The sequence below is a fragment of the Ixodes scapularis genome, unplaced genomic scaffold (assembly GCF_016920785.2).
Source record: "Ixodes scapularis isolate PalLabHiFi unplaced genomic scaffold, ASM1692078v2 PGA_scaffold0__279_contigs__length_252992795, whole genome shotgun sequence".
NCBI classification, from domain to species: domain Eukaryota; kingdom Metazoa; phylum Arthropoda; class Arachnida; order Ixodida; family Ixodidae; genus Ixodes; species Ixodes scapularis.
Window position 1 is genome coordinate 117,058,107 of NW_024609835.1, and position 27,656 is coordinate 117,085,762.

The 27,656-nt window shown below is 42.5% G+C and overlaps 1 protein-coding gene across 1 annotated transcript; it reads right to left on the reverse strand.

Moving 5' to 3' along the window:
* LOC8023561 (thioredoxin-like protein 1) lies at window positions 1-26,362 on the reverse strand. Its single transcript, XM_029968866.4, has 8 exons — window positions 26,189-26,362; window positions 25,597-25,867; window positions 20,473-20,595; window positions 19,421-19,487; window positions 11,267-11,360; window positions 6,505-6,583; window positions 5,352-5,456; window positions 1-256 (listed from the first exon to the last, which is right to left on the reverse strand). Exons 1-8 carry the CDS (start codon window positions 26,281-26,283, stop codon window positions 227-229), a joined length of 864 nt encoding a protein of 287 aa, XP_029824726.1. The 5' UTR covers window positions 26,284-26,362; the 3' UTR covers window positions 1-226.
* Between the last annotated feature and the right edge of the window lie 1,294 nt (window positions 26,363-27,656).

A 27,656-nucleotide genomic window follows, 5' to 3' on the forward strand; every position in this document is an offset into this window, starting at 1 on the left:
TGAGGTTTCTGCAAACAATTTATTTAGCCCACACACACAGACACTCCAAATGCATCTGTATTTCCTTTTAACCTCGCCTAACAAAAAGTGCTTCCTTGACAATTGTACCAGCAAGGCTGAAAGTGTGCATCTTCAGGGGCAGTTGAAAGCGACAAAAACGAGCAATTATCGGCGAACCAGAGGCTCGGAGGCAAAAGGCATCTTCGAGTAAGGCAGCTTCAGAATCCTAGTGGCTCTCTCCTTTCTTGCCAGCCACCTGAAATTAGAGGTCAGGGGTTAGACATATTGTCTTTAGATTGCAATATTTCGCTCAACATGAAATTTAAAATGACAGTTAAAGGTTTTCTAATACCTTTAAGGGATAAAATTTTGTCTTCTCTGACAGTTATCCTTGGGTTTGTAAATCTTTCCTTCAAAGTATTTATTTATTTATTCATTATACTAGACTGCAGGCCTTGATTAGGCCCTTGCAGGTTTGAGGCAGCGACTCAAACCGAAAAATACAACGTTTTGGTTACAGTTACGGTTACCGTTTCCCGTTGATATTGGTTTCAATTACTAATTTCATGTTCTTAAATTTTTTTTTTTTCGATTTTTTTTAATAGTTTGTTTTACTGAATGCTAGACAGTCATTTCAAAATAAATGATTTATAGTCGTCCCAGATATCCAACAACGGGACAGTCGCAATAACAAGAGCTCAAAAACGTCTTCGTATGTACTTCTAATTGGTCAAAAGTTGCACACGTTTCTAGCTACAACACGTGTTCACTACATCTATTTGCATTATATAGTTTGACACCCAAGAATACATGTTGCCCCTGCTACTCTGGGATCATCGCATTCTATATAATAAAAAATAAGCATCACTACTTTGTTTTTCGGCGGCATTTGTAAGCAACCCTCAGAAAGTTCCCACTGGGTGCGGCAAAAACCATTCACACCTTCTCGTCGCTACAGTTTGTTGCAACCTAAGATATGCAGAAAGGGCTTCGCCCACACTGAAGGAATTAGCAAACTATAGCCCTCCACTAGTAAAATGCTGCTAAGTGTAACAAAGTAATAAAATTGAGAGCTCGGCTAGTTGGTGAAAGTCAAACTTAATGTAAATGCAATAGTGCAAAACAAGGAAGACTAAGGAGAGGAGCGAACAACACAGGAAGCTGGAAAAATATGTCCTGTGTTGTTTGTTCCCTTCCCTAGTCTTCGTAGTTGTGCGCTGTTGCACCTGCCATAGAATACCGCGCATCCACCCATTCCCAAAGTTGTAAAATCTGAGAAAATATGCACAGTACAATTACATGTAAAATTGATGACCGGACAAGCGCCCATCCCCATTTTTTTGTGATTATCTCCAGAGTTTGAGTGGGCGCTTGCCCAGTATTTTACGGTATGTTATGTTTGCTATTTCCAAGCAAATGCATGTGGTTATAGAAGTGCATGTTTCTTGCTGTCCGATTATGCGACGATAGAAAAATTGTGCATTTATAGAGTAGCAATTGGCAGATTTAGAAATATAGACTTTTTAATATAAGCTCAATCACTGATTCCAACTAAGTATTCTTAATCCTAAATTTAGATTGAACGGAAATGTATTACCGAATGCACTATTCCCTGATGGTAACTATGTCAAATGGCCATGACATTTCAAGATACCTCTTCCAGGTTATTCTTTAAAAAAACTCATATTTTATTTTTCATTTAATATTGGTTAATATCGGTTACCAAAGAATAATTTACGGTTATGCTTATGGTTTTCATAAACTTCAAATAACAATTTCGTTCCTAAACAGTTTTGGATTTCGGTTAGATAGAATAGAAAAAAAATACATATTTAATAATTTCAACCACTGTTTTAATTGACAGTAAGGAGGATAGCAATGACTGTCAAAATAAACAATCAACATACCAATCCAAAAGATGCACAGATAGAAAAAACAAGACATTTCAAAATAAACATATCAAACAAAAATCGGTGTAGTGTTGCTGTAAGAGGAAGATGCGCAGTCGTGGGTGCCGCGGAAGTGACAGTGATTTACTAGCTTGCTGTGGCCAGTTCAAATTACATAAACTCATTGCCATATGGACACCTTGTCTTTTTCTCCCACAATATTGCAACATACTTTGGCGGAGGTGCAGGGTAAGTTTGAGCTCGCCAAAGGATGCATTTGTATTTCTTGCAAAAATCCTCTAAACAACCAAAACTTACTTCTAGTAGTATTAGGTTTGCATGATTCTAACGCACACTTTTTTTCACCAAAATCAGTGTCCAAAACTACATGCACCTTGCAATCGAAACCAAAACCTGAAACTCAAAAGAAACGCAATACTTGGTATAGACCTTTGCAAAAAGTGCTCTCTGGCTGCCACCATTTTGTGACTCAAGCGACCCCTATTAGCAAGAAATCTCTGCCACCCGCCTGAGTTGTGGAAACCTGGTCAGCATGACTCCCCACCTGCATTGTGCATTCAGAGTTTGCCAGTTTTTTTTTTTTTAAGTTTTTACTTTATTTGCCTGTTTAGGACGCTGACCTTTTTTCTGTTATCTTCCACCGTGAGAACCTGGGAATTCCAGGGATCATAGCCAGCTCGGCTTTCGCAAAAAAAGAACGAAGAGAGCGAACGTCAAGCAGCCCGCGATGCAGGCTGCTTGACATTCTTTGAGGATTATTTCCATTGAGATAATCTCCGAAAAGCCGTCCCGGCTATGTTCCTGGTCTTCATGAAAAATAGCTGATAGGGTCGGGTACGGGATGGAAACGAAATAAACACGTCCATCATTTGCTTTGGTGCTGTGCAAAAAAAGCAGCTCTCTTCAAAACATGCCTCAAAAAGGTGCCGGATTCCGTCCGATTGTCGCGAAGTGACTATCGTCGACACTGTATATTAGATATGCTGTGTTATTTGAGACATTACTCAAATAAACCTTGTTCGGAGAATGCAACACCGTGTGGTACATACAATATGTTTGATTGATGACTCGTTGAATTTCATGTTGTAAGCAGGGAACACTCACACATTTTGGCTATCCTGTGTGGTCAAATATTTTTGGGCACACAGCATTAAGTAATTAATTAATCACCAATATATTATAATTAAATTAAATGACACAAACATTCCAGTTGCATTTGTTCTGTCATGCATGGACTCGCCAAAAATAGTTTTAATTTGTTTGTTCTTTTGTTCCCGAAATTAGTACAATGCTTTCTTAAGAACATCGAGAAATTCTATTTGCCATGGTGCAAAAAAAAATAATAATAAAACACGGAAATTTATTAGCCACCAGCATCCGGAATTGCACCTATGCAGGCTGCCACAGCCCACTGACGCGAAAACTCACAGCCCAGTGCAGTCGGGCAACACTGATGTGCTCTCAAAACCAGGGACGCTCATTGTAAATCGCTTCATTCGAGACTGCCACTGGAAAGGTCTATAAGGTGGCTAGCCCAATCGCCATCGCAACCGTTTCTTTACATTTGCCATTTTTGTATCCATATCACATGCATTCTCCCGCATCTAAGGACTCCTGCCTGCCATCTTAAAATGGAAAAACAAAATAAATTTCACTAGGAGGCCTTATTTAAACGAAAGGTCAACACGCTGGCAGGAAAAGATAATGCAGCAGCACTGCATGGCCTCGCAATCCCAGTGACCCGACGAGCTCGCAAAGTTTTTTGGAAGATGACCCTCCTAGAGGCGACAACCACGCATTCGTACAAGCGCAGTGATGTGATTGGCCTAAGCCATTTTGGAGCACCTTTTGGAGCGGCCAAAACAGTGTTTTGGAGCAGCAAAAGTGGCTTTTGGAGCAGCAAAAGTGGCCTTTGGAGCAGCCAGAATAGTGTTTTGGAGCAGCAAAAGTGGCTTCTGGAGCAGCCAAAACAGTGTTTCGGAGCAGAAAAAGTGGCTTTTGGAGCAAATATTCTTAGAAAAATAAAAATATTTGTTTTAAGTGCTGGACAAACGAAGGGCACTTGGTGCTGTGTTATGACGGAACTCGCTGTTTCTGTTGTTACTGCCGAGACATTCCACAAGTGTACAGTGTTGTAGGCGTTGCCGAGTGATTCCGAAAAGAACGCTCGCCACCGTTTTACTGGTTCCTGCTTCCTGACGTGCCAGATTTTCGTTAAAAGTAAGCGAACGCAAAACAATGGATTGCAAGCGCCCCGGCTGGTGCTTTGCCGTGCCGTCATGTTCACATGCACGTGAGGGCAACTTCAGCAAGCTTGCAGTGGCACGTGCTTCGTCGCGCTAGCAGAGACAACGGCTGTTCAATCGAAACCGAAACAATGCCACTCCACTCCGTCGCCAACTGGATCCCAAAATAGTATACAAAATACAACTGTCCAGCATTCGACAAATCAAAAAAAGAAAACAGTCCAGCGGCGCGGCGCTTGCTTGCCAGGCCGGCAAACGAGGTACAAGCTAAATGGAAAGAAAAACAGAACCTAAGCGCATCGGTGCATGACATCCTGAGCCAGGGCCAAAAGTTTTTTGGAGCGCTCTGAGCAAGGACTGAACTCGAGACAAACAAGCGTGCTGTGTGGGTTCAGCGTGCAGACATTGCCTTCTTTGCTTCAGCTCACTTCTCCTCACCAACATTTTTTTTGCGGCATTTTTCACGTAGCGGGGTCCCTCTCGAAAGATAGCCCGCCGAGAGAAATCTAGGTAATAAATATTTTGACGAGCAGTCTTTGAGTTAAAGAGGGATTTTTCAGAAGAAGAGGAATGTTGATGAACAAGTTTAGAAAGCGCCATATCTGCAGCGACGTGAGGACGGCAACACCCCATGTCGCACGACCACGGTGACCCAGTGGTCGCGCGAGCGTTTCAGCTAACAAAGTAACTCTCGCCGCGCAAAAACATTGTTTTGTTTCACAGCATGATGGCATAGCTGGCACCCGGCACACTAGCGACGGAGCGTCCGCACATTCCCGCGAAACAAAAATTGAAAAAAGAAGACGCGAGACGAGATTCCGCGACGACAAGGGCGCGCAACGCGAGACGGCGGCAAAAACCATGCAAGACCGGATGGACGACTGATGCCGGGTACTTTGTGTCGGGCGGCCGCTTGCCCCACCTATTCGCAACTCCAACGCCCTATAGGTGGCGGGACGGTAGTTCCAAGATGGCGGAAGATACGGGGATAGATTCTCCAGGATATCCCGTGCGGCTGCTCGGTGACGCTGTTCAGCGCCCTAAAAACGATTTATTTGTCTACATATGCGAAGCGGTTAGGGAGGGATCATATTACAGCTGACGGAGAGGCATTCCGACAGCTGGATTTGAAGTTGACTCAAGTGAGCCTGTAACAATATGATCTGTCAAGTGTTTACTTTGCAATAGGACTCACCCTCTTGAACTCTCCCATGTTGGTTGTGTTGATAGGGCTTCCATAGACCACCAGGTAGTTGATGCGAGTGGTCTCTGACCCAGACTGGTTGTCCTTCACAAATATCTGAGAAAAGAATTAAGCCCAGTAGAGTCTTTTGTGCGCTTTTAAAACCAAGATGAATTAAGCCCACCCTGGCTTCGAGACAACGGCACCGGTTGCTTCAAAAAGCAAGAAACCTTTGGCAAATGCTCTTTTTCAGCACGATACCACGAATGAATCTTGTAGAGGGAAAGCTACAACAGTATGAATCACATGCAACAGCGGCACTTTAACAGACCGCTGTTTTAACAAACAAACAGAGAAATCACTGAATGTTTCTTGAGGCTTTCTGTGGTAATGATGGCGGGTAACTGCTCAATAGTGCAAAAGCAACAGAGGTAATACAACCATAAAATTCCGAACAAGGTCCGCCTATAGACTCGCAAAATAATTACGAGAAAACTGGAGATGGACGCTGGCTTGAGTCCGATTTATGTACACTTATTCAGCTGGCATTGATGTCGCTGGCCTGTCCCAAATATGGCGCAACCTCCTCCGCGGACGGGACTTGGGCCGCCCGCAAAAGAGGCTCTGCCGTATATTTAGAACAGGCCCCAGCGACATCAATGCCCATTCAGCTCAGCCAATTTTGAAGTTTAAAATAAAAGAGTGTGAGCCCATGCAGTGTATCAACGGGAGCTAGCTCAGTGGGTTATGCTGTGCCAAACTAATGTTATTTAATTAAGGGCACACAAATATTGCTTCAAATTGAATTGTGCAGCATCCCCAACTTCAACACTATAAAGAAAGCCGATATAACATGACTTTCCTCTGCACTGTGAAGGCAATCAGTGATGCAGCACTATTCTCACACCCCTATATTTTTAGGTACATACGCCTCGAGCACTTACCGTGAACATTTCAGTAAATGGATTGCATAAATTTAGCAACGAGCCTAAGTATGCAAAAGGTTGCAAGAGATGACTCCGACAGGCAACAAACAATGGCACTGTGCAATGCACTCGCCAGCGCCCCCTATGCATCAGTTGGGTAACTCAAATTGAAATGTGTAGAATTCCCCAAAGTTCCATAGGGTGTACAACATAGAAACCAAAGGTTTAGCCAGGCTTACCTGCAGGTTCTGGACGTTCTGAAACTTTACATAGCGAAGTGGTATGACTGCACCTTCCTCAAGGTCATTTGCAGAGAGCCTGAAACAGCAAAAGTCAATTGAAACACCCGATTTAGTGGGTCAATGACACACGCTTTCTGCACACCATACTAATCAGACTTGTCTGGTCCTCTGGGCCCAAGAGCATAAAATATGTTTCCCAAGATATGGGCCTCCTTGAAATAACAAACCAAATAGTACTACTGAAACTAGGATATGCTAATTTTAAATGTGATAATGAGAATGTACGTGCTTCTCGACGCATCGGAAGACATTACTGCAATGTAATAAACAGTTATGTAATCCACATTTGAAGAGTTTTCCTTTGAAAAGAGCCAAATACATTTCAACGAGTGGAGGACTTAATCAGGAGCTACTTTCGTCTCCCGACTGGAATAGATTTCTTTCATCTATTTTAGTCTGAAAGTGGCTCATTTACAATTAAATGAGCGATCAATGTTGTATGTGAATTCGGCTCAACGACCCCCCCCCCCCCCCCCCCCCCCCCCCTAAAATTTGTCGACATTATCTCGTAACCTGCAAGAATTTCTTTGAACACCCATCCCCAATGGCTGTTGTAACAGCTGCAAGTCGGAACGCTTGGCCTCCTCGCCGTGAGCTCCGACCTGTTCGTGAAGCGGGGCCTTTCTCTTCATACTCTTTCGGGGGAACCTTTTTTGTTCCCCTGCTCGGACGCAGTAAGAACCGGCAGGCGATGGATGAAGTTTCGCCTCTTCTTTTTCCGCTTTGGAGAAAGGAACTTTTCCGGAGGCTGTGACGGCGTTAAGGTGCTGTATAGATTGTTACTTCTTCCTTGTTTATTACTGCATGATAGCTGCTGTCGCTAATTAGATCAATCGGGGACACAGACCTCGTCAAGCCACACTCCAGTGGCTTTTTGTCTGTGCTCCCGACATCACCATCCTTGTACGATGTTGTGTCAAATCAATAAATTCGATTTGATTTGAAATGCGTTGTCAACAACTTCTCAGATGCTTTCCCAATCTCAACTCTCCGGGACCTTGCATCCGGTGGGTAAGAACCTTTTTGCATCCCTCCAGCGCGGGGTTCGTCTTGAATGGAGACATATTTCGTTTTAGGAGTGTTCAATAAACGCTCTTGGACTCTATCCTTACTCTGGTATGCTCACCTTCTCTTCTATACGTTTTAGAGAGAGGGGAGACAGAATAGCGATCGTTGGCATGACGGCAGGTTTCGTCGAACTGAACCACGGCGGCAGGGCCTAAATGTCGCCCACACCACTGCAGAGACGTGGGACCACGTCACTAGGCAATGACTCCCGCTTCGAGACCCTTGCCACCATTAAAATAACCCCTTGGTTACTCAATTAGTACCTTTGTTGGTGGTGGAAAACCCCACTAACTTTAGGTGGGGACTGCCGTTTTATGCTAGGTATATCGACAACTTTCTCGAAATGGGTTTCTGAAGTTACCGACAGAGTGAGAACGGGATGGCACCAATTTCAAATGCCTGGCCTCTGGCACAGGCTCATTGCTCTCATCGTATTTTTGGCTGCGCATGCATGCTTGAGGATCACGAGACATGGAAACGCTACCGAAAGTAGCAAACGCGCCGGAGGTGGGTTAACCGAACGACCTCCCTGCTGCTCTAGCCCCATCATGACCATAAGTGCTCATTGTTTTAGGTGCCATGTTTTTCAGGTATGTGCCCACGCCATTCAATCTTGCCTAATCAGCAGCCGACGTGCCGCAAAAGCAATGCCATTTTCTTTGCTGTTTCTGATAAAAGCAAAACTTGAGGTCTGCAATATTCGTATGAAATCAATAAAACCAATCTTTAAAAGCCATCTTTGAAAGCGAGTAGTATTAACAAAATCTCACTGTTCAGCGTACATATTTTCCGGTCTATAAGTCTCGTTATACGAGTCGTAATCCTCTATAAATGGCCGCTTTCGCTAAAAAGATTGTATATAAGTCGCACTTCGCACAAGTCGTGCTAATATGTTTGTACAATGGGCACGACGAAACTTTACATGTGTATTGTGATCGCAATATGTGTGAAAGCGGCAGCCAGTTTCAATATCGTTGCTGACGAATCAAATGAGAAATATAACCCTGCGAAAAATTGGCTTAGTTAAGGGCCGTACCAATTAAAAACGCCTATACAAGGTCGCATCATTGTGTGAAAATTTTTGAAAAAAACTGTGACTTGTACATCGGAAAATAGAGTAGTCATAAAATTGAAGTTAAAGGATTAAAAAGAAGTGCTCATGCTAGTTGCATTCCCACGGCACGATTGGGGAAATGTAGCTAAAAATTTAACCGATCCTCAGTTTTCAATTTGGGCATCTTTGCCTGTAAAGGATGGCAGCGGCAAATGTTGAATAGGGATATTCAGCTTGGAATGTTGTGCTCGAGCTGAGTAAAGTGTGTGGCAATTTCAAACTAGTGTACATTGCAAAATGTAGACATTGCTCTTTCGCTCCAATGCAATATTCGCGAGTTATTAGCAAAAAAGACTAGGCATCAAGAGGGTGCACAAGCCATCTTTCCAAAACTGGTCGCTGTAGAACATGGAGTGCTTAGCAGGTTTGTCCGAGCCGCTCCTTTGCCGACTACATACGACATTCGGAAGGAAATAAATGCTCACATGGCGCAAGTTATCGCCATTATTTGTTTGTTTTCAAAAACATAGCGACATAGCTAACCCTAGACAACACTTGCCACAAATTGCAGCTTTGACCGCGCCGATGTTGATTGAAGGCTATATCTTTCCCAGTGATGCAGAGGTTTAAAGGAACTTTTCCGATTTTTCGAGCTACCCCAACTAACTATACCTCCGGAATCACCGGTTTTTGCCCTTTTTGGTATGCTATTTAGTATTGCGAAATTCAGAGTAGTTATTGTGAAATCGGTGAAATCGGTGAGTGAAAATGATGCCAAAATCAACATTCAAATATAGCCGTGCTTTTCAGTGCTGTGGCGTCGGGGGAAGGTGGGCTTGCAGGTCCAGTGGGCAGTCTAAAAATGGGCTATGCCGAGCATTTGTTTTGTGCTGCTGCGCCGGAGCTAAAGCGAGCTTCCAAGGTATTAATTTGACACCATAAAACTGCTTGTAATAAGTAGGGAACAAAGTCCACAGACCAAAGAGTGAACCCTGCCTTCCGCCGACCTCACGTTTTCGTTGTTTCCAGTAGGGACTTTCACTTTGACAAACATGGTGAGGACCAAAATCGTAAATTCAATAAATTTACGAAAAAAAGACGTATTCTGGCACAATATTTGGGTTACCATTTCAGCTATGTTTGTTTGTGTGTTAGTCCTAGTGTTTAGGACAGACAGCATCTCTATAAAATATTTTTGAGGATCTTCTTCTTTATGCTTTATGGGATTCCAGAAGTTGAAAGATGCTTGAAAATTTCCAAGTTCTTCCGAAAGGCAGATGCCGAAAAACGCAACCTCTGACTCCAGCTCTGCCAGGCGACGTCCTAACCTGTCCAACACAGCAAAAGCTTCAAAAATTAGTGCAGTTGATGTGATGGTTGATGTGGATGCACATCAGAAGGGGATTTAGCCTGCTTCAGGTACGATTAACGAATTTATGGTCAGTGCACAGTCGAGCTGGTGGAAGTTTACTAAGATGATTCTAACCTGAGACTGGGGCAGAAGGAGGAAATTTTTCAGAGTGCACTTCTCAGGTGCTCGTTTCCGGGTTGAGCGGCGTTGCCGTCGCTGTTGGCGTAACCGCATCTTGCATTATGGGACGTTTCCCATAATGATGTGACAAGGGTAAACTTTTCCCGCTATATTTGGCAGGAAATTTCGCTGCTAAATTTAGCGGGGGAAATTTTCGATAAATTTCCTGATAAATTTAGTGGGAAAATGTTTGGAAATTTCCCGCTAAATTTAGCGAAAAATTTGGCGAAAATTTTGTGGGAAAATTAATTAATATTTTCCGCTAAATGGGAGAGGAGCAGGAGAGGAGGAGGGGAAGGGCATACACTCCCCTCCTCAAGAGCTGCACTCTGGTTCAGCGTTACAAAGACTTGCAAACGTCTTTCAATTCTTAGTGGAAGTGAAAGTAAAACAGACAGACAGCGTCTCTATTTCGAAATTTTTGAGGATCTTCTTGATGCACACTCCATGAGATTCCAGAAGTTGAAAGATGCTTGGACATCTCTGTGTCAACAAAGTTCTTCCGAAGACAGATGTCGAAAAGCAGAACCTCTGCCTCCAGCTTTGCCAGGCGACGTCCTAATTCGTCCAACAAGAGGAAAGCTCGAAAAATCTGTGCGGTTGATGTGGTGGCTCATGTGGATGAATATGAAAAGGGGATTAAGCCTGCTTCAGGTACGATTAATGAAATAGAGGCAATCACTGGTGAGCGGAAAGCCGCTTCGCAACTTCGCAACGATGACGTACACGAATGGGGAAAAGTATATATTTTTCCTCGTTGCCAGTAGAGAGTCGCCTCCCAGAACTTTTGCAGCTGGTGTAATGTGAAAACATTGTAACTTTAAAAAATATGTTGGCTAGTAGTTGGGAAACGGTTATTGATGTGGTCTGCCAATTTTCAGCCAAACCGAAGATTATCAAAAAATTGGTAAAGTTCTCCTTCAAACTGTGTGAATAACTCCAATTGTGAGCAATCCTGAGCTACTCATTTTTTTATTTTCTATTTACTAACATGTTTGAGAAGAATGCCTGTCACACAAATAAATTATTTCGAGAACAGCACTCACTCTAAGAGCTGAACTGGCTCCATTCCCAATGCCTGATCAAATCCTAGTGTTCGAGGCTGGTTGATGAAGAGCTTCACAGTCTTGGGGCCAGTAGCTGGGAAGGGTGGGAGAAGCAGACATTTGTTTTATGACCTCATGAATTAAAAACCATGATAATAGGTACCTTTAAATGTGCGGGACAGTAATGCAGGTATTACAGTAGAAAATAACACTGGAGAATACACCAATAAACTATTCAAATGCTTAAAATGTAACAGCTTGGCCTGCGTGACTTCGTCGGTTCGAAAAAATAAAATAAAATAAAAGTAAAACACGTCACAAATAATTAGGGCCACCTGTTGCCAGCGATGGAAGCTCTGGGATAATGAGGTTTTTATATTTTTGACAGAAGTTGACATAGCTTGCGCGGAATTTGCAGCAAAGGAAACTAAATATTGCATGTACAAAAGAAGGATAGTATGTACTCTGGATTTTATCAGCCTAAAATATGTCACTACTGGTTTCTTTCCCATGGCACATTATGTCTATACTGTTAGCAAATTGATTGAGTAATGTGGAAAACAATATTTTATAGTATCAAAGACAACACAGCAGGTAAACCTGCAACCATGCATCCATTCTATGCATGATAAGCGTTCGTGAAGTGCAGGCATTTAGATGTCTTTATGCTCTATTATAAGGCCTTTATACTTTATTTTGTCAAATAAATAACATGTTGTAGCAGACGTCTGCTACAAAGCACGACACAGCATGAATGTGTCATCACAACTTTTGCATGCACTCATACTTTGACAGCAAAAATTATGCCATAAAAACTAATGGGTGGTTTCATTTGAAATCGAACACGGTTGTGGAAGTGGGTCTTTCGATTTTTATTTAAAAAATATATGTGATTGCCCCATTCCTGAAAAGAACAAAACCACTTTTAAAAATTTGTTTAAAAAATATTTTGTTTCACAAAAAAATATTGAGTGGAGCACGGTGAAAATCAGTTTTTTACTCCGTGATTTTTCTACCCAGTTTTGTACGCTGGTATGATTACGGAAAGCATACAAAACTCACAGTAATTTTTTGTGCTGTTGTATGTTATTTCGACTATTTTTTAATTCAAAGAACAGTACTTCTGCATTTTTGTTTATTGTTGTAAAAAATGCCACACATCGTCTTTTTGACGATCCGGTGGCATCTTCAGAGCCTTGTAACTCATGAGTTATTATATTTGTCGCTTACCAAATACTATGCGGGTGTTGTCTTACACATGGGCTATCGACAGGCCTAAGTTTAATTTACTTAATTTTCACTGAATTTTTTATAGAAAATTTGAAATATCGTCGAAAATGAGATTAACCGACATTTTGAACCCACTTTATCGAAAAAGGCCATTTTTTATTTCGTTCAATTTTTTTACTATTGCTACTGATCATATGAACTTTTAATTGGCTTGATGCGAATTCTCCCTTTTTCTGTTGTATCTTCTCTAGAAGTGATTGAAATGGCTCCTACTTTCTCGGAACCACCAAACGCAGTTTCCGCAGGTCGGCTGCACTGCAAAGACTATACTGCTTATTTTTGTGTTAAAATGCAGCGGGTAAATTAATTTTGATTAAGAACGCTTGTGCCTGGCTACATATTGAATTTTCTTAATTTTGTAATGATGGCAACTGACATTCCTCAGTCCGATCGTTAGCGGTGCAGGGGATGTTCCATTATCTGAGGCATAAAGCCAGGGAACAAAGGGCGGAAAAAACGGAACCAACGAGCTCTTCATGTAGCCAGACCGGGGCCATATATCTGTTTGTGCTATACACAGCTTGTAAGGCACGTACAGTACGCCCAGCCCTTCGTGCTATAGGCCCATCTCCGTTACATCCAGGAAGCATCTGGCACGCCAATCCATGATGTGTCTTGTCGCGTGCGATCAAATAACCATGTACCTAATTGCCTGTTCTTTATTGCCAGTGTGTATATCAAAAATATGTAATATCACATGCCCCTCTTTAAGGAAAAGCAGTTTACAGAAAAAAATGGGGAAAATGGACTGAGTTTACATGAAGCGAAGACAATTTTTTACAGAACACAAACACCACTTGGCGATAAATAGTCGCTTTTATTAATTGATGCTAACATATTTAGGATGCACTTGTAAAACAATATGTTGATGTGCTTTAAGGGGGGACACTACCCAGAAAAAAACAATTCCTACAAAAAAAGTTGATTTTGAAAAATGTCATATTTACATCCACCAACACCAAGAGAGTATTCCCAGAAAGTTTTATTCGTTTACACTGCATAGTTAATTTTCTATGAATTATTTTCGGTACACCGATGCTAAAGAAAAGGCAGGGGTTGGAACACTTTGAACACATTTTTCTCTGTTCCATTTTTTGGCATAAATTTCACTTTAGAAAAACTATTGTTTTGTTATCCCGTAACTTGGATTCATTTTTATGAGTTTTTCTAGAGTGAAATTTTAAGGGGAAGATAGTTCTTGTATTTTTAATTTTTGTTATTTTTGATGCTCAAGAATTAAAATTTTGGACAAAGAATGGAAATCTAAAAAACAGTATTTGTTTATGTGGCTTTTTTGTCATGAAAGATGGTATAATATAGAAATATAGCTCCATAGCTATCTGCTCTGAACTGTCCTAAAGCAATTGACGCATGAAAACGACAAATTTATTACTAATTTCAAAACGATAGTTTTCCTATGTAGACACGCCCCACTTTCATCTTTACACATTTGCAATTTTTTTTCGTACTTCACCCAGGTTAACAAAATTTGGCAGAAATGTTCTGAACATGAACAGAAACAAGCCCTGTAAATGTAATTTAAATTAGACAAGTGGTTCGAAAATTCACTTTTTTGGGTAGTGTCCCCCCTGTAAGGAGAAGATTGAGTGCGGGGGGGGGGGGGGGGGGGGGGGGGCAAGCTGAACTTTGTACCGCAGCAGTCGGATGCAGCCGAGAAGTTCAACACACAGCGAGGTAAGTCGAGACGGACAGAAGGAAGAAAGCTGGAGCCATGGAGCCAAAGTGAGCGAGCAGTGAACCCGACACAGTGGCCCTTCTGTTTGAACCAGTGTGTGCAGTTAAAAATAAAAGTGTTGGGTTTTGTTCAAGACTGGATCCATATCCCTGAATGCCAAACAACGATTCCCACATGCACACAAGGCAACGAAAGCGGTCACTTAATGTCTCTGTAGACTTTTAGTTCCTCCGCTCTGCCGCACCGAGCTTAATGCAAAGATTTTACAGCCTTCGGGAATATGGAAAAGCGATTTGACGATTTTATTTTAGGTGGCTACGGTAGATTTGCTTTGGCTAGGCACACATTGCTTTGGTTTGGGAATAAATAAAGGTTTGTTCTATTTTCTCCTTCAAAATACAGCGCGTCCGGCCAAGGCAGACTTGGCACCGCTGCATAAACAGCATCGGGGAATGTGTCTTTCATAATGCCGGAGACTACGTCTCGTGCTGTCACCGCAGCGAACTGTGCACCACATATGTGAGAAGCGTAATCTTGTGTGAGCACCTACTGAGGCCCATTCTTCTTTTTTGTGCTTCCTGAATATATTGATTTCTTTCTCCGATAAGTCGAAAAGCACAACGCTTCTTGCCATTGTTGTAATTTTTTTATTTTTTTCAACAATGTCCTTTGACGTTTGTACCTAGGAGCCGTCCTACGAACGAAAATTGTGTACTGTGGCGAGGTGCTTCAAGCCTTACAACCTGTCTATAACACAAACAGATATATGACCCCGGTCTGGCTACAAGAAGAGCTCGTTCCGTCTTCTTCGCGCCCTTTGTGCCCTGGCTTTACGCTACGGATAATGGAATAAAGCCGCTGCACCGCTAACGATCTAAGGAATGTCAGTTGCCATCATTACAAAATTAAGAAAATACAATATGTAGCCAAGCACGAGTATTCTCAATCAAAATAAATTTACCCGCTGCATTTAAACGCAAAAATAAGCAGTATAGTCTTTACAGTGAAGCCGACCTGCGGAAACTGCATTTGGCGGTTCCGAGAAAGTGGGAGCGATTTCGATCGCTTCTAGACAAGATACAACAAAAAAAGGGGGAAATTGCATCAAGCCAATTGAAAATTAATATGATCCGCAGCAATTACAAAAAAATTTAACGAAATAAAAAATGGCCTTTTTCGATAAAGTGGGTTCAAAATATCGGATTATCTCTTTCCGATGATATTTCAAATTTTATATAAAAAATTCCGTGCAAATAAAATAAACTTTTGCCCGTCGATAGCCCATGTGTAGACTACACCCACATAGTATTTGGTAAGCGACAAATATAATAACTCATGAGTTACAAGGCTCTGAAGATGCCAACATATCGTCAAAGAGACAATGTTTGGCATTTTTTACCTCAATAAACAAAAATGCAAAAGTATTTTTCTTTGAACTAAAAAATAGTCGAAATAACATACAAAAGGAGAAAAGAAAGTTACTGTGAGTTTTGTATGCTTCCCGTATTCATACCAGCGTACAGAACAGGGTAGAAAAATCACAGAGTAAAAAACTGATTTTCACCCTGCTCCGCTCAATATTTTTTTTGTAAAACAAAATATATAAAAAAAAAAAGTTTTGAAAGGTGGTTTTGTTTTTTCCAGAAATGGGGCAATCACATATATTTTTTAAATAAAAATCGAAAGACCCACCCCGACAAGCGTGTTCGATTTCAAATGAAACCACCCTAAATAGTGTATCTGGTACAATGCATCAATGTGGCGCCCTAACTTGGGTGGCAAAAATTAGTGGTACACACCAGCTCATAAGAGTATGTTGCTAAAGAGTGCCAGTGTCATGTTTGCACAAACTATGTGATGAAGACTACATATGCTGACGAAAATGCATTCTCATAAAACTAATAGCTTCTCTTTATCAAGCTGACAATTTTTATCATTTAGTTTGTCCTAGATCAGACTACAGCAGATTCAGTAAAAAAGACTTCCTGACAGTTCAAGTCAGCACATCGACAAGATGCCACCTTATGACTTATCTAGTACATTCTTCACTGAAAGTGAGATGTAGTGCTGTACTTTTATATAAACCACCTTTCCTAATTGACTATTTCTCTCCCTTTCTTTGATAAACACATGCAGTATATACCAGATTTTCAATGTGCTAAATCTAACACCCAGTCCTCTTGGTAGCATACATCAGGCACTTCACCTTTTGTTTTGTCAAATGAATGATCTAAAAGCACCTATGAAAGTGGAAATTGGATTTTGGAATTTTCAGCTAGAAATGCAGTTTCCCTTAGTATTTCACAGCATGAATTTGGTTCCAAGGTCATTGTGAAAAAAATGGAACTAAACCATGGTAATTTATAACGACATCATCTACTCTTCAATCGAGTTGAAGAGCAAAGAGATCAGAGCTGCACAACATACAGGCCGCGGGCCACAAGCGGCCCGCAAGCGATTTTTCTGAGGCCCGTGGTATCGCCTAATCTTTTGGTTACTAGCGCAAAAAGTGTGAACCCAATTTAGCTCAAAAGCTGAAACTAAATGGATTTAGGAAGAGATACATTTATTTGATCACACACCATAAAGCAGTTAACAGACATTTACTACCTTATTAGAAAGAAATAGCTTCAGTTGCTCGTTTTTGTCAATCCCACACATGAAAGTGCTGAAAATATGATCTCGTTCTGCCACAGAGAGCAGAGCAAGTTTTTGCTAGAGCTGATCAAAGCATTAGATATTTATGATATTCCTAATTGATGCAATTTTCAGACTTGTCACAATGTGTACATTTGGAACTTGCAGAAAAATAAATCATCATAATAAGCGGGAATGCTATGCACCGTACCCCACTAAATAGGAACCCTTTCACACCGAGTGACTGGCCAGAAAAATCCTCAGACTTTTCTTGTATGAGAAGTAGAAAGTTAAACCCTCACAAAAGCTAGCCGAGTCTCGTTGCAGAAGAACATCGGATTCACTCAAGTACTACCGAATCCCAATCAATCAATTCCAAAAGACAAAATTTCTCAAATAAATCCAAATTGTAAAATAGCTTTCCAGTGCCTATGCAACTTTTTAAAATTGGTTTAGAAAATACAGACCTGCTTTATAGTATTCTTAAGATACGACGTCCTGCAATGTGTAAAAAAAGCTGAGACGAGCCCTGCTGATTCTGAGTATTGTTGGACGGTCGACGACAAAAAGTTACAGCCTTAATGTCTGGCAGCGGCCCGCGAGGTTCCAAACAAACTTGGTGTGGCCTGTGCCATTTTTCTTCTGTTTCAAAACTCTCGGACAGATTTCAAGAGTCTCTGAAAACTACCAAAATCTTGTAGAGATTCCTTTCAACAATAGATGATATTTGAGTTGCTCTACAATAGACTTCAAGGGTTTTCAAAAACTTTCAAAGGATTGTTGAGATTCCTTTTAGAGATTGAATTATAATTAAAAAAAGGTTGCACCATGTTAGAATGGAGTTTTCATTTGACCACACTAGAAAAGTCCCCACTTTTGGAAGCAAGTGTGGCATGCAAGTGATTGCTAATGAATTTAGAGGCTTTTACAAGGCTTAGTATTAAGAGACTCAAGCCTTTGAACATGTAAGATTCAAGTTTACACAAGGCTTTCAAAGATCTGCATGAGCATCCTGCTGCTGAAGCAATTTTTGCAACTTACTGTGGATAGAAAGGGACTTTAACTGAATAGACCAGGGTGCCCTTCTCCAAAACGATTTTGTTCTATTACACCCCCGCATGAAATACCTGTTAAAGACTGCTTTTATAGTCTGCTACTTCAGTTTATTTTACTTGTGCTAAACTGTTACAACTGACACCCAGGATTGTTCTACAGTGTAGACCGCATATAATGTATGTCGCGGGAGTCGCGAAAATCCGCACTATAAGCGGTACCGCGCTATAACCAAAACATCAATTTTTCAGGCCAGAATGCATGCCATCAGACAACTTACCTTTGTAAGAGAATTTATTTTATGTTAGATGAAAAATAAAGCTTAGTTTGAGAAAAGTCTTTATTTCACCAGACTAGTACACTTCTCTCTCAAGTGTGTCACACATTTTGAAAAAAATGAGCGACTCTTGCCTAGCGAAGGCTTTTTAACGGCTTCGCGGGTTGCGGACAGACGTTGCGAGCGTTCAGGATTGCTAACCCTAATCACTTTTCTCCGGCAATAAAAACGCGTGAAAATTCGCGTCCTTTATACGGTACGCGCCAGTAATACCTTCAACTTCTGCACAGGCATGAAATACTCCAAATAAGAAATCCGGGCAATGTTCGAAAACACAAATGCTTAGAAAGCACCACTGTAGTCGAAGTAAACAAACACGATGACACGGGCGTTCCTGCCGTCTTGAGAGTGCCGCCACAACATCGCCGCACGAGTAGGTGGATCTTCCCTTCTAGTACATGCTGGGTTATCATAACGACACACGAGGAAAATTCACAATCAAGGATAGCGCTTTTACGCGGAACGATGAGCCTTTACCACACCGTCTACGTCGACGATCAAAATCGACGCCATGTTTGCGGATAGAAGCAGCCGGCCGGCCGGCCCGCGACCGGCATGCAACGCACGCGAACACTTTTCTTCGACCTGTGATTGGTCTGTCGTGTGGTTGTTTCCAATTGTTTCCAACGCAGCGGAGAGACGCACACACGTGAACGACGCGTGCGTGCGTCCCTCCGTCGCAAAGGCAACTGAAGCCTCTCTCTTTGCTTCTCCCCGCTTCTTCGAGCAACCTCCTTGCCCCGCGAGTGTCACACAGGAAAGCGTGCTCTCTGCGTCGGTCAGCCGGCGCGGTCGCCAGGCTGTTCCATAAACCGCACTATAACCGGTATTTCCCTTCGCACGCCTGCATTTTAAGCGGAATGTAATTACATGGAGTTCTATGGGAGGCGAACCGGTGGTTTAAAAAAGCCGCGTTATACCCGGTCCTGCACTATAAGCGGTTACGTTGTAAGTGGTCTATACTGTAGTATGTCTCACACCTGATTACTATGTCTGTCCCACCCTCCTAACTGTCACCCACAATCGGAGCAGATATATTCAGAAAAGCTTGGCTTTCAAACTAAACACAAAGCTCTCAACTTTGATGCCTCGAAAATTGAGTAGTCATTTCAAGGCACAAAAAAGAAAGAAATAAACTTACTGGCTGGAGCTTGAACCTTGAGTGAGTGCAGTTTGACAGGCTGGAGGAAGCCCAGAGAGATGATGAGCTGGAAAAAAATCAAAGTGAAATTGTCGGGCGATGCAACATGACATAAAAGGGGAACACTCAGATATCACTTGACTGCAGAAACTAGGTGGTAAGAGAGAAAAAAAAAGTAAAGAACCAGAACGAGCTCCAACTGCCACTGCCTGAACTTTCATTGGCATCGCCTGCTATGCTACTGGATAACAGTTCATCAACTGCCAGGGTTGCACTGGCAGATCTAGGTAAAGGCAGAGAAATTAGAAATAGTTGCATCTGACCTCGCTGTTTATTTCAGCTAGAAATTATTGATACGAAGTTAGCTTATTTTTCACTTGGCAAAACCAAATGCATGAAAGAGAGCAAAGGGAAAAGACCTGGGACAAGGTAAAGCTGCATGAGGCTGGACATTGTAAGTCTCTTGCCTCCAATCAATGAGACACAAAAATCAATACACTCTGCAACATTGAACCAGCATCAAATTCATCAATGTCAGCATGATACCAGTCAAATTGAGAAAGGCCTTGGCCACCTTCAAGGGCATGCTATTTCGGCAATTCAAAGGACCCCTCAGAAGGTCTCTCTCTTTTGAGGTTCGCAGAACTTGTAAGTTTTCTCCCATGCGCAGCTGGATAATTTCAAGCTAGCTCAATGTGAGTAGACAAATATGGAGGCTGGAACGAGTGCAGTCACTGCTTAAGCAACATCAGACATGGATGAACGTTAAACCAGAAAGGCAGACAGCAGTTCGAGATAGTCATAACAGGAACTCGATTCAACTGTCTCCAAGCTCCTTCATCAATGTCTACGGCAGCACACCCTTCACAGCAAGAGTAAACAAAACAGTGTTTTCATTATAATTTGATACCAATGCTGAAAACATTCTAATGAGCAAAAGAATATGGTGGAAACACTACAATGTGGACCACACAGTGTAGAAAGGGTGCACTGGTCTGCGATTGTGAGATGAGACTTGTGGGTTGACAGAACGACGAGAGAGGGGTGCGCACCTGCTCATCGCAGTCAGATTCCAGGTAGCCATCACCCGAGGAAAGGCAGCCAGCGAGGGGGTGGTCGTCAGACTCATTCAAGCACTCCTGGGCACTTCGATCATAGAATGTTGACATGTCGACCTGAAAATGGGATGTGTAAAGTTGTCAAAAATATTGTCTCACATGGTAATGTATGCATCACAATGAAATTAATGCAGTGTCTAAGTGACACCAGGACTCAGATAAGAACACTTAATGCATGATGAACACGTGCAGCACACACAGGCTGTTTCATGAAATGCATGCCAAAGCTTTCCTACTATGTGCCTCACAAAAAGCGTTATTGATCTCAAATTCATTACTGACAAAGGACCTTATTTATAAAGTGCATGCAATCGGGAAAGCTAAGTGCTGTTTTTTTTGTTTTTTTTTTAATTAACAAAATTTCACGAAGGAAAAGGTATACATTAAAACCCACTAAATAGGTAGATGTCTTTTTTAGAAAGACCTAAAGGGGCACTATAGACGCTTTTGAGTTCGCCTTTTAATGGCAATAACTCAATTTGTGCACTTAAGTCATCGAAAACAAAACAAAAAGTAATCTTCTTGGTAATTTCTCTATTAAATATGATCAAACATTGCTACATATCTCTTTTTACAGAAGAAGGGTCTTTTGAGAGAGAAATAGGCCATGCATGACTAATTTAAAATTTTAAAGGATGCTTAGAGTGCATATACCAGGGGTGGCCAAGCTGCGGCTCACGAGCCGCATATGGCTCTTTGGTTGTTAAAGTGCGGCTCGCGACTTTCTCCCCTAACCCCCGCCGCCCCCCCCCCCCCCCAAAAAAAAAAAGAAGAAGAAAAGGTTAAACGCGTTTTGAATTGAAAGACAGGTTGCGGTTTGGTAGTATTTTGCTACTGCTATCTTACGTATAATCGGACTGCTTTTAACTCAGATAAATTGAAAGTAGTTCGAGTTTCGTGTATTGCTCGTAACAAAAGTCCCCCTTCCCCCCTCCCCGCGGCTCTTGGAACTTTCGTGGTTTTGTTTGCGGCTCTTAGACCGTGTCAGCCTGGCCACCCCTGGCATATACTGTGTTATTTCCCAAAAAAGACAGCTCAGACACCTTTTAATGCCCCCTATGGTTTGTGCTGCTTTGTTGCCATATCCCAGAAAAATTTTAACATTTTAATGAGCCATTGAGTTTTCAGTTTCGTGTTATTTTGAAACTGGCAAAAGTTTACCTGAGCCTTATTTTTTTTTATAGAAGTGATTGTGTGGTTTTTACTGACAGTCAGCAAGTCTCTAAGTGAAAGCATACCTTTATTTTTACTCATTATATAAGCTACTATATTCAGATTTAATCAAACACTTAATTGTACTGAATGTTATATACCTCCTTAAAGGGGCCCTGCAATCATATTTAAGCGTCTAGCTTTTTTGCGCTTTCCACATCTCTTGGGGTTTGGGCAAGCTAGTGGGCACGGAGAGAACAACTAAATATCACTGCATCATTATTTTATTGGGACGACGCGGAAACCCCCTCCACCGACGAGGGCGACCCGCGGTACAGAAAGCGCGCAAAATGTGACGTCTTTCGTCCTGGGATTACTACTGGTCAAAGCCGCTAAAAGCTTCTTTTTAGTCAAAATACAAAATATAAGTAACGCAAACCGTTTCAATTATTTATAAAGTAGTTTTTGTTCACGATTTGAGATCAGAAAAGAAACAAATGCAGTTTATAAAGTACGGAAACAAGAAATGACCCGTCGACGTAGCCACCACCAAGCGGTGGAAAAGGCGGCACATACTAGAAAGGAGTAGTGGGATCAGGTGCCGTCACGGAAAAGTCCCGGATGTATACGGCGGAGCTGCAGTCGTATGGACAGGAGGATCCGACCGGCTCCGAGCGTTCTGTAGGCCTTCGGCGAGAAGCTTCGTCTTGCGGTTCGACCATTTCGCGGTATGGCAGCGCAAAGTGGCTCCCATTCTGAATTGATCTTTACCTCGTGTTTGCTGTCGTTTGTGGCCAATGAAGTGTCATGCCGAATCAGTATTTAGCCACGCAGCAAATGCAATGAGAGCCACTCTTGCTGCCCGCTGCATACAGCCTATCCAGAACATGCTTTAGTGGCGCCCTCTCACGCCGTCGACACGGAGTGCGGCAGCCGTGAGCGCTCGCTGAGCTCACTACCCCTCCTCTAGTTCACGGCCACTCTCAAGCAACCAAGGGCGTCATGAGGGAGGTTATTTTTTGCTTGTTTTTGTAATTTTAATTTGCCTATAACTTTTAAAATAAAGTGAATTTCGAGAAAAGAGAAGTTTCACTAAGTTACTACGTTCAGTGCGCTCAGGTTCGGTGCAAATTAAAAATTAGGAAAAAGTCATTGCAATGCCCCTTTAAAAGGGCATGCCATCAACCTTTCTTCTATCATATATATTTCAGAAAATTTTTGTTAACATCTCGTGAAACTTTCTATAAATTAAAAGGGACCATGAAATGATTTATCTGTTATTTATAATTTCAAGATTATGGAAGAAACAAGACAAGTATTTGTTGACATAATGAGCCAATTTTAAAAATTAAAACTAAGCCAGTCTGGGCCGAAATTCTAAGTATTTTTTTGTTTTGTTTTTAATACAATACTGTTCACCCCAAGTATGGGGCTTTAACATGTGTGGGGTATAAGAGAACACTCAAACATACAACATCAGTATATACCACGGGTGGCCAGGCTGACCCGGCCTAAGAGCCGCAAACAAAACCACGAAACTTCCAAGAGCCGCATGAAAGAGGAAAGGCAGAAAAAGGGGGGATGGGACTTTTGTCTACAGCAATAAACGAAATTCGAACTATTTTCAATCTATCTGAGTCAAAAGCAGTCCAACTGTATGTAAGGTAGCGGTAGCACAAAACTATCGAACCGCTACCTGTGTCAATTTAAATCGCGTTCCGCTTCTCTTTTGGGGGAAGTGCTCGCGTAACCTGGAGGGAAGCGGGTGTGTGTGTGTGGGGGGAGGGGCGGATGTTAGTGGAGGGAGCTGCGAGCCGCACTTTAACACGCGAAGAGCCGCATGCGTCTCGGGAGCCGCAGCTTGGGCACCCCTGGTATATACTATGGGGGTTCATTGTTTCCAAAAGGTATTAATCTGAAATCTGTCATATCGTGCGAAAAAAACCATTGTAAATGAGCTAGTCCAATAAGCACACATTCCTGTTTATCTCAGTATTGCTTCACATGCATTTGGCTCATTTCGAAAAAGCATTTTCCTCATTTTCTGGCTGCCATATATGGTGCTGCTGAGTGTATGCTAAAGGTAGGCTTCAACAACGATTCCACAGGTTTTATTCTACACTATCAAAGTTGTTTCGGGGGTTGAGTGAGCTGTCCGAGCATGCACTGTGAACTGTGGCATCCGGAGAATACACTCCAAAGTAGCTGTGTTTTGCTGGAGTGTGAGCGAGTACATGGTCAAAGAAAACTTGCCAAGATTCACTTTCAAGGGTGTAGCCAAAGAGAGAGAGAGAGAGAGAGAGAGAGAGAGAGAGGGGGTACATAACGTTTCAGCTAAAAAGTTCCTAGATATGCCACTGTTCACTTTGCCTTCATGAGACCCCCGTTCCCCAAAGATGGAGGGATTAGTGGCAGAGTGTGTTAGAGCAATGAGCTCAAAGCCGACGGAGAGAAAGTGAGGGTTCTTAGGTGCAACCCCAGCCCGAATCAATCTAAATGATAATTTTGCCACTGTGCGTTCATGCGTCACTACTGTGTGGTGCATGTTAAAACCCCAGGTTACCAGACATGCTGCACAGGCTAAATTTATTGTATAAAGCATAATCCAGTGCAGGGGCGGATTCAGAGGGGGGGGGGGGGGGGGTCCGGATGTCCTGACCCCCCTTTTGAATTTTGCATGTGTAAAAATTTAGGGCATGGAAACGGGAAAGAGGGGAGGGGGATCTTAAACATATGACACGCTGACCAACACCTCAAGAAATACCATACATATGACACGCTGACCCCCACCCCCTCAAGAGATACCTGCGTCCGCCCCCGATCCAGTGTCACCACACCTCAGAGGCAAACCGACCGACCTTACACTGCCTAAACATGAATGCTTAATTTGGTTTTGTTCCCAGAGATGACATATCTGTGATGTAGGAAGTAGTCCACAGCGGCGGCTCTCAAACTTTTGGCCGTCACGGGCCCCCTGACCTACTCAGAGGCCGTTCGGGGATCTTCAACGCATTCTCTATCAGAGGTCTTGTGCGATGCCATAGGTAAGCTTTTCTTGGAGCATTTTGTTTTATTTGGTGCAGAGCCCGTAAACGCTCTAGAAGACCCCTGGGTGTCCGCGGACCACAGTTCGAGAACCGCTGGTCTACAGGTGTCCCGAAAATAAATACCCATGTAGCCAATCACATGCTGACACCGACCTTCCTGGATAAAGCGACGAGCGCTGAAGTTTGCCAAGCAGCAACAATGCAGCTTGATTTTGTTCAGGCTCCCTTTACACATATGTACCTGTAAATCGCATGAATTCCTAACAAATTTGTTAGTTACCGCACCTAAGGTAAGTAACAAGTTTGATAGGAACTTATCAAGATTTTTATTTCATATCACAGATACATATGTGCAAAGGAAGGTTGAAAAAAAAAAAGCGGCATTGTTGCTGTTTGGCGAGTTTCAGCGTTCATCGCTTTAACCGAAAATCTCGGTGTCAGCATGCAACTGGTTAAATGAGTATTCATTATCACACCCAGAAGTGCAGCTCTAAGTGCAGCTCTATCAGAATGATGCCTCGTGAATGTCAACAACAGCTATGGGAAACAGGGACAGCCGTCCAATAGAAGCTAATCATGCGCTAGTCGTAGTGGTAAGCTAACAAACAAATAAGCACCCAAAGTAAAAAAAAAAAAAAAAAAGCTTTTTAGACAGGTGAGCAAAAGTGGAATTTTCAATAGAAACTAACCAGAGTTGTGCGATTTGGCCCACTATTGCGTTTCAATATTCACCTTTTAAGAAAACTGCTGGAGTGTTTTCTGTCGTCAATCAAGGGGGCAGCAAACGAAAAACACTTAAGCGTGAGTCAGCACAACGGGTTGTCGCTGCCCTAGTCTGTATACCCATAAGTTTACTCACATGGCCCTGCACCGTCTCGGACGAAGTTCCCTCGGAGGGTTCTGAGCCCAGCAGCTCCTGAATCTTTGCTTCCAGAGATGCCGGGTCAGCACCCCTCAAGGTAGCCAGTTTGGCTTTGCTCCGAAAGAAGATGAACGTGGGCACGGCGCTCACGCCTTGCGACAGCGCTGTTTCCCGGCAATGGTCAATGTCCACCTTCAGGAAGACCGCCTGAGTGTACTTGTTGCTCAGCGACTCGAAGTGAGGTGCGATCCTCTGGCAGGGCCCACACCTGCGCGCAAATTGTGTTCATGGACGCAGAAGATGAAGGAAAACGGACCACGTACATATCAACGCGGCTGAACACACACTGACAATTCTGGCGTCGCACGGGAAGAACTTTCCTACAAGTTCAATTTCGGCATTTCTTTGTTCGGACAAAATGCACAGATCAGACTTATGGGCTCGATTACGCTAGAAACAAGTCGCAAATTCCACGAAGGGACAGTGATATGCAAGCATGCAGAGTTCTATGCTATGAATGATGAAGCAAATTGACGAGAAGTCCACCTTCCGTCGGAGAGAACAAATGACCGAGATAGTGGCTCCTTACCAGCTGGCCGTGAAGTCAACAACAACGAGGTTCACTCCAGAGTTGGACAACTCTGCTTGGAATCGAGCTTCATCAGCGATCTGTTTTACCGGCATTATTTCCCCAGAAACGGCCAAACCCTATCTCACGTTAGGATGAAATGCCACGTTCCGCTATGGCGGCGCCACTACGGTCATCTTGCGAACTAAACTTGTTCGAAAATCGGCGGAGGCAATTCCGCTATTTTCGGCGAAACACCGTGAAACGACACAGTTTTATTAAACACAAAAAGTAGTAACGTTGTAAAAAAAGTACCCGGTAATGAGGTTACTTAGCGGACCACATAAACATGGAGATATGAGACGACTACACATTAGAGTTGTCCGAAGTTATCCCGGTGTCGGCGACCAAAGAGTTATTATAATGTACGCTAGAGGTTCAACTGGCGCTAGTGTCTATGCGACTTCCGGGAGGCAAATTGAAGCAGACGGCAACCAGTCTACTTTTGCGGTGCTCCTGTGCATATTATGGGAAAACGCGCGTGAATTTTGTATCTTCGCCGGAAAATAACACGAATAACTCTTCTTATTTCAGTTGTACCGAATAGTATGTACCTTTATTGATATGGTGAATGTGTAATTGCTTTAGTTACAGCATTTTTCTTTACTATTGAACGATGTTAAACTTCGGTATATTTCAGGCCCGAACCTCTGTTCCATGGCAGGTATGTAAAAATGAGCGACGATTCTAAGCAAAATAACAATCGAAAGGAATGTAGAGTGCGTTCAAGGTTCGCTAGCATTCCGGTGGCACTTATATATTGCTAATATGCCCGTTCTGTCACTCACCATATGAAAATGACTCCGTCGTGCATCTTGACGATCTGTTAAAAAATAAAGTATGTGGGCTACGAAAGGTGTGTCTTTTCATTATTTCCTGTGTCGGGCAGTTTTAATCAGGCACCTGTTCTCTGATTCTCCCTATTTGCAAAGATTTGGAGCGTTCGGCTGATGATTTGAACCCAGAACAAGCATCTTCGCACATATTCACGAGCAGAAAGAATAAAGCAGTACTTATTTATTGCATATCTGACTACTAGTATATTACGTGACTTTCAATTTATTTTGATCGTCTGCATGCATAAGGAGTTACTTATCCAGTGTTACTGCTTAGTTCTTGCCGTCTCTCTTGGGTTTTCACATGTAATTCGTTCGTTTTGGCACGTATATCCCCCATGCTGGAAAACGCCGACGCCGTGTTCGCGCTAACAGTGTCCGACAGTGCACATAAATACACGCACGAAGCGGTTTTAACACCGTTTTTCATGCCACGAATTTCAACTAAAAATGCTGTAACTGACCAGTTATTTCATCTGCGTGATTGAGAAATGTTCCAATGTGCCTTGTACATACAAATTATTCGTGATATTTGCTCTTATAATCGAGCGCAGAGAGAAAATGCAGTCGCTTTTTCCCATAGAAATGCATTA

Bases quoted from the DNA above. Each gene is read 5' to 3' on its own strand.
- LOC8023561 (XM_029968866.4), bottom strand. From the start codon at position 26,283: ATGCCGGTAAAACAGATCGCTGATGAAGCTCGATTCCAAGCAGAGTTG. The intron at 6,584-11,266 runs GTGAGTGCTGTT...TTGCTGTTTCAG, and splicing joins GAGCCAGTTCAGCTCTTAGA to GCTCTCTGCAAATGACCTTG. The intron at 5,457-6,504 runs GTAAGCCTGGCT...TTCTTTTCTCAG, and splicing joins AGAACGTCCAGAACCTGCAG to ATATTTGTGAAGGACAACCA.